The sequence below is a fragment of the Pyxicephalus adspersus genome, chromosome 8 (genome assembly GCF_032062135.1).
Source record: "Pyxicephalus adspersus chromosome 8, UCB_Pads_2.0, whole genome shotgun sequence".
In the NCBI taxonomy this organism is placed as follows: Eukaryota; Metazoa; Chordata; class Amphibia; order Anura; family Pyxicephalidae; genus Pyxicephalus; species Pyxicephalus adspersus.
Genome location: NC_092865.1, coordinates 43,535,431 through 43,552,470, shown reverse-complemented (window position 1 = coordinate 43,552,470; position 17,040 = coordinate 43,535,431). Strand labels below are relative to the sequence as shown.

Below are 17,040 nucleotides of genomic sequence, written 5' to 3'. Positions count from 1 at the left end.
TACAAATCTTGTTGTTAGAGGAGGAAGATACCATTTGTAGCAACGGATACATTAGGTGGACATTGAGAAAGTGCTAAAAAGGTAAATAAAAATTGTTATGGTTAAGAAGTTGGTGATACAATGTAATGTGAGAAATAATGAATAAAGAGGAAGGTGTTTTCCTAACCCATTCTAATATATTGCCAGTAATCTTATACAGATGAACAAAAAACATTTACTAAGTTGTGGTTTACCAATAGTCACATTTGCTGAAACTCCTGTACCACATACTGACCCGTTCCCTTCCAGTGGGTATCTGAGGCTGAAGTCCCATTTGAGAGAAAAAAGCCCAAGCTCCAATGTGTATGGGAAGAGAGACAATACCAATAAATCCTCAAGTTAAACCATCAGTTGTTGTATATTAGGTTTGTTCTTAGATCCTATTACCATAGGATATCCCCCGTTTCAGGACTGTAGTTGGAGCAGCACCCTTGATGCAGAAGATCACTTCTTTTGAGGCTGGATAGACATTCAACACTATTTGCCTCACAGCATCCAACAAGGGAGAATGTGAAAACAAAGTAACTCTATCCAGGTTGGCAAATATGAGGCAGTACTTTTGGTGTGTGGACACATCATAGTTAAGTGTTGTACTACTGTCACCAGAGAAGGGAGAAGTGAATTGCACCCCCTCCTGCACATGACTGTGTTCAGCTAATGGAGGAAGTGCATCGTTGTCACCAGTAAAGAACACCCTGACCGTGAATGCAAATATGATATTTATGTGGATGGGACGTCTGGGACAGGATATGCCGTTATCACCACTTATGAGACGGTCAAGGTATTCTGCCTACGTGCCAACCTGCCAGCTCAGCAAGCAGCAATCAAGTCTGTGGATGCCTACAAAAACTATAAATGGTTGTCACTACTTTTGACATAATACAGCTTACCTATAAGGTGCTCATTGTCAAGAGTACACAAACCCACATACAAGCTTGTTCTCTCTTGTTTTTATTTTTTTCTCATAGAGTGGGGGAAATAAATATTGAGCACATCAATGGTTTTCTTAGTAATATATTTCAAATGGGACTATTGACATTAAATTTATACCAGATGTTGGTAGTAACCCAATTATTGCATACCTATTTGGGTTTCATATAAGGAAATCAAAACAAATATGTATATAAATTAACTTATGTATAATAAAGTGGAACAGCACAGGGAATCGGTATTAAACACACAAAGAAAAGGAGGTGCAAAAAGGCATGGGGAGCCAAGAAATCTGCCAGTATTTAGCAACACATTACAAAGCAATCTTGATGCATATCATTGCAAATATCCCCCGGCTTAATCTTCTTTTTTATTTTTGTTAAAGGCCTCCAACAAGCCAGCATATACAATAAGTATAGCAATACAATCAGGGTGTCAGGATTTTTAGCTTAAAAACTAGAGGGGGAAGGGTGAGAAATAAAAGAGAAGATCAAAGGAGGGACAGGGAAAAGAGGAAGGGGATAAAGGGGTGGCGGTGGTTTTATGCCCAGGGTTGCCCCCTATTCCTAAGGCCTGCATTCCTCTAATGTGAAGGTGCAGCAGGGTCTGGGAGAGATTGGCGTAGCAGCTCCAAGTATTCAGGGATATGTGAAAACTCTTTCCAGTAAAACCAAGTGCGCATAGGTCTGCTTGTTGACTGCCCCCCTGGGTTCATCAGGTCTTCCATGAATTATATATCATTCACTTTAAGGTTTCATTGTTTGAGTGTCAGTGGGGAAGGTTATTTCCACAAAGGTGGAATACACGCTGTTGCTGAGTTTATTAGGCGTGTTAGAAAGCGATTGTAGCATTTTCCTTGATATTGCAGACAAATGCAACAGGGTTAGTTGCTTATTTAGAATAAATATGTCTGGTAATTTGTAGATTATGTTTACTACACCCAACCAAAAAGATGTCAGGGCAACTTAAAAAAATAATATGTAGTAATAGAGTATAATAGATCTTTGCCACCCTGCCAGCACAGGGAGCTTTTGAGTGGATTTTGGCTGGTACATCTGCCATTCTGTACCATCTGGTAAGGAGTTTATAGTTTGTCTGCTAGTATGTGTTACTTAGAGAAGCCTTGTGTCCATAGTACAAAAGAAGTTCTCTCTGTTCCTCAGAGGAAATGAGAGCATGCATATTGTGTTGTCTCGAGACTCTTGCTGTGGTAGAAACCTGCTTTGGTCAGGATGAATTAAATACTGGAACATTAGGGTTAGTCTGCATGCCAATGTGCTAGAAAAAAAAACACTTTACCAAATATAGTGCTGTTATGTTGGCCTGCATAACATCAGTCTGTCCAACCTCAGCTAATAATAGGAATACATTTTTACAATGAAATTAGGGATTGTAAGGACAAGACAAACATTAATATATAAAAATTCCAATATTTAAAACTTAATATATTTGTATTATTTACAAATATTAAAATAAGTATACAAAATCACTGGCATAACATTTGGTTGCTTTTGATTTATTATATCTTAAAAGATATTCACAATATCTGAGTTCTTCCAACTATGCTCCCCAGGTTTCTGGTCAGCCATATATGGTGTTACTACATTTTTTCACTAAAACAAGTAAAAATGTTCCACCCCAGAAACCTAGTATTTTTGACTGGCTTCACAGCAAAGATAAATGCTTTATCAAGATTATTGGGAGCAAAAGATCCCTATAAATGAATACAGACAATTTGTAACTCAAATAATTACCAGAAAATATCTGAATGTAGGTATTTATTTTCATACTTACAATTCATAAAAAAAAGCATTGAATCAAGCAACCCCAATGCATTATACCACAATCATAAAATATGCTTTGAAGTTTCCCACATCACTTTCTATGGGGTTTTACTCACATACCATGTATAAGGATGATAAAAATCTCTCCCATAAATCATTTGTCAGCACTTAAACTCTACATTAAATATGAGTTCAATCTGATCACCAAATTTTGGAACTGATTATATATATCTCATATTATCATCCAAATTTTTTTAAATTAAGGCTAATGAATTTGGGACATAAATGATAAAAATACTATTGTAAATATATTTATGCGTTTGTTGAGTCTTTATATAACTTATTTTGTATGACTTTTTTCTTGTTATAATATTTTTGAGATACTTTTGTAAAAAGAGTGTAGAAAATGCAGTTTAAAAATTATACATTTTTAGGTGTCCAATGTATACAATGTATTACAATGGTATAGGATTGTTTATAATCTGTTTAAATTTGGATGAACCATTATATTCAATACAATATTAAACACCTACCACATATATGTGAATGATATTGTATCATTGTGTGCCTTGTATAAATAAGAGATAATATACAATGAACATAATCAGTTAAGTAAACATATATTATTACATTGATACATGCACTTCGAACAGAGGTTGCAGTCATTGCAGCTGCTGTCTTCAAGGGAGAAAGCTGTTCTGCGCATACACTGATGAAATCTTTCAGCGGCAAACTGTTGACCGTTTTATCTCTACATTGAACAGTTTTGGTTGACAAGAAGCTTGGCTTTCTGCTTTTATGCGGAGTAATATGATCTAATTGGCAGTGGGAGGTAATATGTTGCTGAACGGTAATAGTGGCTTACTCTAGACAGTATGTTAAAGTTTACACTATATACAGAAGATGGCTGGTTTATACAGTTATCATAAACTTATAAATCTGGATGTATATATGGATGTCTGGATGTGTGTGTGTGTGTATATATATATATATATATATATATATATATTCAGTTACAAGTTTATGGTGATCAGATTGAACATATAGGTAATGTAGAGTTTTAAGAGAGTACTGAGAAATGCTTTATGGTAGAGATTTTTTAACTCAATATGCTAATAATGTAGCAAGACATGTCTAATGTGTATGTTCTTGCTATATAGGGACTTCATATAAGAAGGCTGTACCCCTAATAGACTCATTCTTATACATGGTATGTGAGCAAACCTGCATGGAAGGTGATGGGAGAGAATTTAAACCAAATGTTGCTTGATTCAATGCCATTGAGTATTATTTGTAAGTATGGAATGAAATACTAATTTTCAGATACGTTTAGGTAACGATTATCACTTTCACTTGAAAATTGTCTGTATTCATTTAAAGATACCTTTTGCTCCCATTATTTTTGATAAAGCAGCACTCTTTTGCTTTAAAGCGAGTCGAAAAACAGTGGGCTTCTGGGATGGAACAATTTTACTGAAAGTTTTACTGAAAAATTGTAGAAACACCACATATGACTGACCAGAAACCTGGGGAGCATAGTTGAGAGAACTCATATATTACAAGATATTTACAATATATACCATCTAATAGCTCAAAAGCAACCAAATGTTATGTTAATGAATATTTTGTATAGGATTGTAATATTTGTTAATAATAGTAAATAGATAAGTTTTCAATATTGTATGCCTTTGTATATCAATGTTCGTCTTGTCCTACCAACCACACATTTCTGAATCAGAACTAGTAGGGCCATCAAAAGTTGCTATTACTTCTTCTTTCAAACTTGAAAGTCCTGATGCATGCAGGTAGTCCTGTATAATTCTGATTATGTATGTAGAAGGCACCCATCCAGGTTCATCTTTTAAATTATACAGCTTGGAGTAAAAAGAGCAAAAAGAATCGGCTATGTCCTGGAAACAAAGTATGCTCCCTATGTATAGCATAAAAAAAAAGCTTTGCAATTTGTCGAGTTGAACTTTGGCTTTAAAACAACACATGGCATTTTGTCACCAAGGGTCAGTAAGTGAACTTCTAAGTCAGGGGCATGTCAATGTTTATGTCAAGTTTTCAGAGTGTGTAGTACATAAAAATATATGCAAGCTGTGCGGAGTGTTTTTGAGTCTATTGCCCTGCTGTATAAGGAGACCTCGGACATAACATTGGTGAGGTTTGCATACAGTTAGCAGATTAGTGACTGAAAGTGTTGTTACAGAGAAACAAAGGAAAAAAAGTGCAGAAGAGATACATCGAGTAACCACAAACATGACATGGAAGGACAGAGACCAAACACAATAGTGAGTGAGATTCGGGCATGCTCTGAAAAGGGTATTATACAAATCACTGAGGACTGCATGAGAGGGAGTGATCTGTGTTACTCCAGAAACATGAATTTTAAATGAAAGTTTTATGTACTGGTGAGTAGAATGTTTAGTTTCATTCTGTGGAGTGCTGTATCCTCAAGTTGATTAGTATTAGGCAGGTATACTATAGGTTTACCAGTGTAAATAGGTGACAGAGGACCCTATCCTTGACCAAAATGTATCCCCATGTGGGTCAGCCTATACAGTAATCAAAGACCAGGGGAGGGACTTGGCAATCAGGATACTTACTCCCTTCAACTTGGAGTTGGAAGAGAAGCCATAGAAGCGCTAACTTAAGTAATACCTCACGTAAGGAAGAGAGGATGAGGGGTGGGAGACAAGGGAGAAGACGAAAGTAGAAAAGATAGAGTATGAAGAAGAAATATGGCCCCTATACTACCAATTGGGGTCAAAGAGGGTGAAAAAGGCATAGTAATAAACAAAGTGACCGGATCCACAAGGAAAAGGAGCACCCTAGTAAGGGGAAGTGATGCACAATATAGGTGTTAGTCACCACTTACTGGTACTGTGATAACATAATAGTACTAAATGTTCCACTTGGTATAAGTGGTTTGCCATGTACCATTAGGTAGCCCACTATTAGATGTTACAGGATGCAACATTGAAATGTGCATATAATAGTGAAAAAATTTGTAATGTGCAATAGAAAAACTCAGTAACTAAGTGATAATATGCAGACTAAGGTGGAATAAAAGACATTATTAAACAAACTCCTCATTTATATAGCAAAGGTACTTAATAGCAGAAATTGAGTATAGATAACAGACTTCACTTCCGAGAAAGCTAGATCGTTAAAGAATCACACAAACATTCTAAACAAAATAACATGTGAAAGGTAAGACGTTCAACATTTTTAGTATGTATAGTATTACTACAATGCAAATTGTTGGTATCTAAATAGTGTAAGGACATATTCATTGGTTCCCAGAGAGCATATTTAAACATAGATATATGCCTAATACCTGGGTACATATGATGTCAATTGGTGGTTGGAAAGTATATAATAATGTAGGGTCACCTGCAGCCATTAGGGAAATGGCACATCCAGATTTATGGTAATGCAAAAAACTTTCCAACTTAGAGTTGGTCATCTAGAAACACATTATCAGAGTTCAAACAGTGTTAAGAATTAAAATCCTTGGAAGGGTTATTTATCACCTAGGTCTGCAGGACAAGCAAGGACGTTGGATCCACTGAGATGCAGGCCTTTATGTTCGTGGCAAAGTCAAGCCAGTTTTGGAATGACAATGCACGCTCATTGCACAAGACTCCACTGCTGAAGAAAAGGCATGTTGAAGCTTATTTTAAGTTTGCGGCACAACAATTAGACAAGCTAATATAATACTAGGGAAAATCTAGTTTGGTCAGATGAGAGCAATATTGAACTCTGTGGATGTCACTGCACACCCCATTAGTGCTATACAGTAAGATGGTGGGGAGTTTGTAAATCATGTAATACCCTTTGCTTGTTCTAATAATGCTACAAGAGCATCAATGACCTTCCCAGAAAATTTTTCCAGATGGGTTGCATGAATGTGCGAGTTGAAAAGGTGAGGTGGGTGTGTTTGGTAAAAATTATGTGGATAAATTATTAGTGATATAGTTAGATAAATAAATGTAATCGATCAATCAAAACCAGGAGTTAGTAAGGATGGAAAGGGTTACTCACCAAGGCAAAAGAAGGTGTTCCTGACTCCCTACAGTATCTCAACCTCCTGGATGAAGGGGTGAGGCAGAATGGTTTTAAAGCAGAACTAAAACCGCAATACTCATCTGTCCCCATTCTGTTACATTGGCCTCCATGTTCTTTCTTCTCTTCCTAGATACAATCTTTGGCCATCTTGACTGACCAGGCCAATGAAGCATTTACAGAAGCTCCTGGCTTCCCTGTGCGTGCCAGGAATAAGTGAATGGAGGTGCTGGAAGGGAGTATTGTGTACTGTATTGTGTAGTATTTATAGATAGAATATTAAAAATTGGTTTTATGTAATAATAATTATTGTTCAATTCCATTATTTGTGTCTGTTATTGTTACTTGTATATGTGTCTGTTGGGACTGTTAACATCGCATTAAAGATAGGGGCACCCAACACCTGGGAAGCTCTTTACAGATAAACTTACATAAAATATGGTATATGCACATTTGTTTGGGAACATCTTTGTTGAAATAGTCTTGGTAACAAGACCTTCCAAGGACACGAATTGTAACTTAGCAGAATGACTAGATGAGAGGGTTATGGGCATGCAGACTAGCCTTTCATTTTTGGTTTAAAGATCAATCTATTAGTGGATCAAAAAAAAAAATGAACAGGTCATAAATAAATGTGTTTTTTGGCATTGTATTGAGATACCCCACTACATCCTGTCCAGAAAGTTAGGGGAAATATCCCCCATAGTGAAACAAAATTAATAACTAGACAAGACAATAGTAGGTGGCCAAAAAAGGATATTGCCAAAAAAATACCACATCTCATGAACAAATCAAATATTACCATGAAAATGGTGGGTATGTGTATGTACTAACATCCATTGATAGAGACTTTCAATGTTGGCTTTACACAGATATAGTCTATGTAGATCACAACTGTCCAGTTAAAATAAAATCCTTTTTTCTATTACCAAAATTCTTACAAACATAATTGTGTGTATTATGTTTGTAAGATCAGTTGTGGACTATTAATCAGTCCACAACAGTTGGTAAACTCAGTACAGATGAACTCCTCTACAATAAATAAGTGCTCTGTGCAAGAAACCTCTAGTGTTCTTTTGTTCATTTACAATACAAAATAAAAAATGGAAGCTGTGTACTAAAGGGCCCATCTTAATGCTAACAAAGTGGATAGTATAGCGCGTGTTCAGAGGGCATAAAAAAACAATAGGTGTAATAGATATCTCCGAAGGCTGAAGACAGAATGCCTTGTGAAAATGTACTTTACTATATTACATAGGGCTGATAGGTGTACCTTGAGTACCAATACCTTTGCACGTTCGTGAAGAAAATAAAACCCTCTATACAATATATATGTAAGAGCAACACAAGTTAAAAAAAAATGTATGTTACCTGTGAATGCTTGTTGCAAATTAGGTGGCAAGCTGGACTGAGAAATTGTTGCCGTGTGCGTAGCAGTTGTCTGTAATCCTTTGAGTAAATCTAAATACGCAACAAAACAAAAAATCTAATAAAATATTCATTGGTATTGCCATTATTAAAAACACACATTGGAAAATAACATTGAAAAGATGTTTTTAATTACATATATTTTATCAGTACTTCAGTTCCACATGTCACAATCATTTATTTTTTAACTGATCTTCTGTTTTGCTCTTAAAATTTTTTAATGTCAAATGTCATTTTTTTGGGAAAAAAAGTGCATTACATGATCATAAAACTTTTGTACTAGTTGCTAAAGTAAGACATTTCTAATATTCTTAATATAGATATGGCCCTAGTTGGGGGTTTAATAACACCAAATATCCAAACCCTTCCAATGAGTTCAGGCAGTCAAAGAATGGTGATCACATGTCACAAGGCTGAATTGGGATAGCATTATTCTATGCAACATAAAACATTTACAGGCTGATGCTGGAGAGAAAGAGTAATTACAGCACTGCACCACTGGATTTTTGAAACAAAGGTACGTATGCTCTGAAGTTGAATTAAACCTTACCATCCTTTACTAGAGGCATGCATTCAATATGGTACACATGGCTTATATTTAGAGTTTATTACTTTTAGTTTCTTTTTTGGATAAATAAAAAGTTTAGCAATGAAATAAAAGTTAGGTGTAAGGAGGGAAAATGTCTGGGGAAGAAAAGGTTTAGAGAAGATGGAGGTGGGCTTTAACACATCACAAAAAAATTTACTGTTTAAGTGCCACAAAATGTAAATTCATTTTTTTACAAATGGAATGATACATATAGTTGGTTTTATACCATGAAGACTTGATGGGATAAACTTTAGTACACTATGTGATTTCGAGTGCTCCCACAGCTGTAACATGCATTTGTCCTTGGACAGAGGTAAACTTCAGCAGCCCCAATTACAGGTCCTTTGAACACAAACATTCTGACAACAAAACGTTGTAGGGAGCATGACTTATGATAAAGAACTTTATATGTTGGCAGTGGGGCCATAAACTGTACAAGAAGGGCATTGATTGTGACAGTGGTAAAACTAATAGCTAAAATAGACTAAAGCTGGGTACACACGTGCAATAATTATTGAAGTAGAACAAGTCAAAAAGGAAGCAAAATCACTGGAAAAAGCATAGCTATAACTGGAGGAGTCTGCCTACAGAGTCTGGCACAGAGGTAGAAGGTAAAAGCATAATAAAACGCTTACAAACAGGTGCATAAAAGGAATGGCTGTGTCCCAAATAGTGAACCTGGAAGGTATACCAAAATTGGACAACCTGACCATTCTTTGGTCCATGCCCACCTGTGCAACCTGTACCATGCAACAGTCAACCCAACCGTCAAAAAAAATTAAACAGCATTACCACCAACTTTAGAAGTATGGCCTGGCACAGAGGAGTAAGGTTATCTAAGTAAGCGAAACCTGGAGGAAAACTGTGGCAGGAAAAATTGGAGCTTTTTGGCCAGGAAAGAGGTAGGACAAAAAAAAAAAAAAAAGTTACATGTGTGAAGTAAAAAAGGTTCCCTTTCTACTTGTGTCACATATCCCAGGAGGCTGTAGGCCGTATATTCTGCCCATGCCAGAGATCGGGCATGCGTCATCAAGTGGCTATTGTTTTTCCAAGTCAGCCCTTTTTAACTTCAGCACCTTTAAAGTCCCGCTTGTGGCATATAATCAATTTTAGATTTAACTTGGGACACAATACTATAAGATAACCTGAAATATATATTCAGTATCTTCAGTTAAAAACGTGATCATCAAATTGACAATGAACCATAGTCAAATTGCTGAGCTGAATTAGTAATTATTCCATAAAATGGTAATTTATGCACTTGGAAGGGGTCCCAAACACAAAACCTACTCATCTAACTCATCTTTTTTTTTTAATATAAAGTTTTGTTGAGGAGTCCTACAAGACATACCAGCTTAAAAAACAGACAAACAGAAGTTCTAAATATTTAGTCAGTATAGTATACAAAATACACAACACAATATATACAATCAAAAATCAGTGCAAGGCATTTGCAGATTAAAAGTGAGGATGAAAGGGGAAATAAAAAAATAAAAACAAGAAGTTGTCAGGCAAGGAAAGGGGGGGGCAGGAAGAGAAGCAACTCCATCTACAGTCTAGCAAGTTTTGAATATCAGTCTTGTAATACCCCTCACACATTGTAAATACTATCCGGTAATACAATCTTCGCAATAAACCCTCTCAAGGTCACAATAAGATCTTATTTAGGTATGTAATTTTGGAAAACTGTTGTCATAGTGGGAGCTTAGGGCTGGCGCCAGAGTGGGGGAAAACATGCCCTAGCTGCGTCAATCAGCCAGATAAGGTAAGTATGTGTACAAAAGTAGGAAAAAAAATTGAGATGCAGCAGGAAAAATGCTGGTTAAAATGGAATCTGAGGATCTGTAAATTTTGATAGACTGATCTCCAAACAAAGAAAACTGGTGCATGCCTTAAAAAATATGCAATAAGGAACTTCACTTGTAGCTCTTAAGCTGCGTACACACTTCCAATTTTTATCGTTGGAAATGAACGACGAACGAACGAGGAACAACCGATTGGCCAAAAATCGTTCGTAAAAAAAGTAACCAACGACGCCGACGAACGAGGATAGTCGTTGGAAATGAACCACCGGACCGGCGGATCGGATTGGACGACGATCGTTGACCATCTATCGTGTGTACGGTCGTTCAGTGATCGTCCATGGTCTGAGCATGCGCGGTGAACGAACGTTCGCTCACTTCCTGTGGTGCACGTCACTTCCTGTATCGTTCAAACGATCGCATCTATCGTGTGTACAATATCTTTGAACGATCGTGTCGTTATCTGTAGGTACAGGATCAGTGCCATACGATCGTTCGCAGATATCGTGCAGGATCGTTCGTTTACCAACGATAAAAATTGTAAGTGTGTACGTAGCTTTAGGGTAAACACTGTGGAAGTGTGTGGAGACTCCAAACTATCTGGTTAGTAATTTGCACCCCCATCACTTTGTACGTGGTGCCTAAGCAGGTTTTGTAGGCCAAAAAACATATGGAGGCCACTTGGGTCTTGGCAAAAACTAGAATTCTAAATCTATTTCCTCATTGTGATACAGAAGGTAGAAGATATGCAGGTTCAGGAGTATTTAAGGCTGCATATATTTTGGAGACTTCATATTGTGCGATACACTGATGCTCATAAATTGTTGAAGAGGGATGGCAGTTTTCTGCATTTGACACCATGACTAAAAAGGGCTGGGGTTGTAGGCCTCTATAGAATCTTAGGGGCTCAGAGTGGATCAGACTGCATTTTAGATAAAGAAGGCCTGGGTGTCTACTGGGTAAAAAATGCAAATCCCTGGAAAGTTGCATCAGAGATCCCTAAACAAAAGGATGTCCAAATAATGGAGAAGGTGAAACAGTAGGCATTGTGCATATTTGGTGAACATGCAGATTCTGGTACCAGTGGTTGGGTGGGGGAGGAATGACTGTGATCCTCCATGGAATTAGAGATACTCCAAGGTACAAGAATGTTCAAAATGGATCCACTGTTTCAACTGAGTACATCTACACCAGGCAACTATCCTGTCCAAATGAATAGCTGCTATGGTGTAGAGTGTGTAGCTATGGTTATTTTTATGATTTTATAGCTATTATGCATGAAGACAGAGTTTAAGTTGAACTTTAATGTTTAGCCAAACATTCTATGAAAATAGCCTGGTCATGTATGCAAAAGGGTGAGGTAGGGAAGATAAATCCCGGGCAAATACATAGTTAGGTTGAAAAAAGATTGAAGTACATTAAGTTCAACCATTAGGGGAAAAAAACATATCCTAGATAAAAAAAAAAAAAAAACTATAGACTATTTTTAAAACAGAGAAAGGAAAAGAACTCTGGTACAATTTGTTCCAACAGGAGGGAGAAAAAAATCCCAATTCCCCGAGGCAATTTGATGTTCCCTGTATCAACAATCTCTAATAGCTTTAATACCCATGTTAAATTCTGTGCTTTTAGAAAAGCATTCAGCTATTTCTTAAGGCAATTTATAGTACTTGCTGAAACTACTCCCTGAGGGAGCCGAGCATTGCACGCTATTAAGTGTATGACCTACCAAACCCCCAGTATATTTTCCATTTTTGACTGCCCCAAATGTTTTACCCCCAGACAGTATATAGCATGCTTGCATCCCCAAGTGTATAACTTTTACATTTCTCAGTAATAAATGTAATTTGCCATGTGGCTGCCCAATCAAACAGTACATTATAGATATCCTGTATGGACCAAATTCCATTACATAGTTTGCGGTCATCTGCATCACAGAAATGGTACTTTTAGTCCCAAACTCTATATCATTTATAAAGATGTTAAACAGTAAAATTCCCAACAGTGTACCCTGGGGTACATCACTAATATTAATATTACTAATACTAACCTTTCAGAGTATAAATTATTATTCACTACTCTCTGGATGCAGTCTTTTAGCCAGTTCTCTATCCATTTACAGATTTAATTTTCTAAACCTATTGACCCTAACCTACATAATAACGGTCTTTGGAGGTATCGTGTCAAATGTTTTAGCAAGGTCCAAGTACACAATATTTACTGCTAATTCACAGTCTACTGGTTTACTTCCTCATAAAAAGAAAAATTTGGTTGACAACTTTGGTCTTTCTTGAAGCCATGCTACCATGTATTATATTATTTTCTAGTAGAAACTCCTCTCCTTCATGTAGTTCTTTATCAAACTCTCTAGGACCTTTTGAAGTATGAATGTTAAACTTACCGGTCTATAGCCTTTCACTAATTATTTGTACCCTGCCAGTGAATAAACCTGGATTGGATTTGGTCCTGGAAAAAAATTTGCCATATAATAGCAAATGATTTTTAGGAAATCCATTTCAGTTTTGCTGGATAACCAAGGTTTTATTTGTCTTCCCAGTTTAGCCAAGCTTTATTAACTTACGCCCTACACGACATACTATGCAATACTAATAGCACACAAGTGATCCCTAATTGACTTATTATGTGATTTCTAAAGTTATTGGTTGTACAAGACCTTATTTACAGGTTACATAGCAAAGTCCATTACATAAAATCCAAATGAAAAATGCGTTGTAATGCCAGATTGTAACCACCAAAAGAGTACAAAGTGATGACTATTTTTGCAGGGCACTGCATATACTAACAGTTAACAGGTGCTTCTTTAACTAAGTAATCAATATTAACTTCATCTGTTAAATTTACAATATTTTTTTTAATGTTATTCATTTCTTTTAATTAGTTATTAATTAATCTAGTACCTTAGAAAACAGGATACTGCAACTGTATATATAAAATTGTTTACCATATAAAAGACTAAAGTAGCAAAATAATTCTAAATTAATTGTTAAATATGACTTACATTCATTTTGTTAATTTCTACCTGCATGGCAAGAAAAATATTGTAAACAAAAATGTTCTTACTTTGAGTGATATTATGGTGAAATGCCACTGAGGTAGAACACGGGGATGTTGCTGCACCAGCAGTGTCGCTGCCAAAGGTAAGAAGCTCCAAAGGAAACTGGAACGGCATATTAACTGGTACTAGGCCACCCAACATGCCAAATGGGCTAAGTGATGTTGTCACACTTGGATTAGTTACAGATAATGGTGAAGCCATGAGAGTCAAAGGTGATGCATTTGCAAGAAGAGATGCTGCAGACTAAAAAGAAAATGGTGTTAGAACAATCAGCAAAACATTTCTCTTTATATTTTTGCAACACAATCTTCCATAATAAAAAAATAAAATAAAATTGTTTTAAGTCTTGGACTAGAGAGAAATCTAGGACCTGCCTACTGTGACAGAATGACAAATTGCTTACAGAGGTAATAGCATTAGTTTACTTTTTTTCTGGTAATGCGAGAACAACTCACTTCCTGCTCCACTATCCTGAGGTGGGTATATCTCTTAACATTCTCATTACATTAGGTTCTCATACTATTATATTATACCCTTTAATATACTGTACTGTATTTATTTATCTGCCTCTGTATATATATATATATATATATATATATATATATATATATATATATATATACCTATATCATACGCGTTTGACAATTCAGACCATATGCACTATTTGTGTAACACTTCGTGGATGCACGGTCTATACAAACAAAAAATCATGACTACAAACCTACTGTATGGTTGTATGTACATTATGCTAGATGTTCACTGTATAGCGCCCTTCTGGGCCCAATTTACAATCTGTACTCCACATCACAAGCGGTTATTGTGACTTATTTGAGGTATACACTTTGTATTATTATGAGAATTATCATCTAATACAATACATCTATTTGCCAAAAAAACTTTTTATTTTACCCTATACATCTTTTAACACCAAGTATGTAAGTGATTTAAAACTGTCACACAGGACAAAATTCTTACATACAGCTCATGCCTGCCTTTCTTCATCTCCAATATATCGAGGGTCAGGAATAGGAAGTATTTGTAATTTATAAAAGGAAGGGGGAATTATTTGTACTTTCAGTTCAGCTTACAGGGAGTTGTTTTTGTAATAAATAAAGCAGAGTTTGCAGAAAGACACTCCCTCCCCCCATACAATGTCGGCCAGATCTGTGGCGGTGTGGCTTTTACACAGAGTGGTCCGGTAGGTAAGGTAGTTTGATGCATGCACACAAATAGCCATTGACACCAGGGGAAACACAACACAAAACATGAATAAGAACAAATCATTGAGCTATTCTAAGGTGGCCATCTATGACTTCTGATTTATGTCCTATTGAATATTTAAAGGGAACTAAAACATGAGGTCTGGGGAGGGCATCCTTAAAATCTAACAAAGAAGGAGAAGTGTGCTCAGGAAGAGGGAGTCAAACTACCTGTTATCAAGTGCAAAGAATTTGCTTGTTAACAGCCTCCAAAGGTTGAAAGGAAAAATAGATGCTAATCAGATTCTCCCATTTAATTGGAGCCACATACCTTGATTGTTCTTATTGCTATAATAAACAAAGAAAGAGAGAAAGCCAGGGTATTTTTTGCTTTGGCAGTGTATTGAAAGTATAATACAAATGTATTCCTTGGTTTCAGGAATAAAACTACAGTGAAAAAGTGAATAAATGGCGTACAATACAAATTATTACAACAAAGAATGAGGTCAACCCCGCTGCGTGTTAGAAAGCGGGGGGAGCTTTTGACCTTCCAGCTATACATAGCATTACTGATAAGATATAAAATGATAACAAGAGGAAGGTAATTTTTTTGTCCCTACGTGTTTTGCCTATTGAGGCTTCCTCAGGGGACTTATTGTACAAGGGGGTAGGTTGCAGGCTGCATATAAACATATTTAATAAGTAGATAGTATAGAAAAAAGCAGCATAAATCAAAATCAAAACTTCAAATCTAATGATTCACAAGAGGGTACAGATAATCATAATAGGTATTGTCAATATACCAATAAACAGCAAGGAGTGCTGCTCCAAGTCTATTGATCATTAAACTGGTCTAATCATAATTGTTCTAGATATTGAAAATCAGAGAATAGTACGAGCATACGTCCTAAAACTTTTAAACATGCATTTATATATAAAATAAAATGCATAGATTCATATCTAATTTTCCTAATTTTATTCCTGTAAGTGTAAACCAAGGAATACACTATTATACTTTCAATACACTGCCACAGCAAAAAATAACCTGGCTTTCTCGCTTTCCTCATTTATTATAGCCTCTAAAGGTTGTAACACACAGCATTATTTAAAGTGTCCCATCAAATTTCACCCATGCCATTTTCATTTGCGTTATATATAATTCTTTGAAAATAGAATCCTTAAAGCAAAGTCAGATATTTAATAAATACACAAATAATGAAAGGTGCCGATTTCATTTCTGTTTCTGACTATTTTAGCGTTTTATTGGAGGGAAAAGTTTGGACACACACTCAATTCAATGTTTTTTAAAAATTTTCAGCATCTAAACCAGAGGAGATGGCATGTTACTGAGGAATGCAGTGTTTGCCATGCTGGTTAGGGTCTCGAATTTTGACTAAATTACCAACAGCATCACCAGCAAAGAACCTCCACATTCAAGCATTATGGTAGGTGGAACACGTAGAAAGCATTTACTCACACTGTTTGTGTCACACAAAGATCTGGCAGTTGTACACAAAAAATCTCAAATTTAGACTTATCAAACGGACGTACAGATTCCCACTGGTTTAAATATACATTTCTTGTGTTGCTTGGCTAAGCAAAGTTTCATAAAACCCTATAGACATCACCACCCCCCCCCCCAAACATCTCTTCCCAAGGGAGTATATTTTAAGTACAGCTAATTTCTATCTCATAGCTGAGCTTCTTCATTCCATTTAGTAGTTTTGCTGCCCTTCTTTGGACGCTTTCCAATTCCACAATATTCTTTTTGTAAACAGGTGCTCAAAATGGCGCTTCACATTCTGGTATCTACCCCTTCTATTTCAAAACATGCCATTATTCTCCTAAACCTGAAGAAATCCTCACTAGACCCCTCTCTACCTTCTAGCTACCATCCTATCTCCCTTCTCCCATATGTTTCCAAACAACTCACCAATTACCTGAACACCAACTCTCTCCTTGACCCACTCCAGTCTGGCTTTCGAGCTGCCCATTCTACCGAAAAACAGCCCTTACAAAAGTGGCCAATGGCCTCACCCGAGCAAAGTAGCAAGGAAACTTTTCACTCATTCTCTCCTAGATCTTTCCTCTGCTTTTCACACTGTTGATCACCTTCCTTCCT

At 36.3% G+C, this 17,040-nt stretch overlaps 1 protein-coding gene across 2 annotated transcripts in view; it reads right to left on the bottom strand.

Annotated features, from left to right (window-relative positions):
• The window catches only part of UBN2 (ubinuclein 2), a 64,088-nt gene that overhangs the window by 11,021 nt on the left and 36,027 nt on the right, over positions 1–17,040 (bottom strand). For both annotated transcript variants that reach the window (XM_072420232.1, XM_072420233.1), the window contains exons 15-16: positions 13,725–13,962; positions 8,196–8,285 (exon numbers count right to left, since the gene is read on the bottom strand). In XM_072420232.1, the coding sequence (XP_072276333.1) occupies positions 8,196–8,285; positions 13,725–13,962 (328 nt within the window). The remainder of the gene's footprint in view (positions 1–8,195; positions 8,286–13,724; positions 13,963–17,040) is intronic.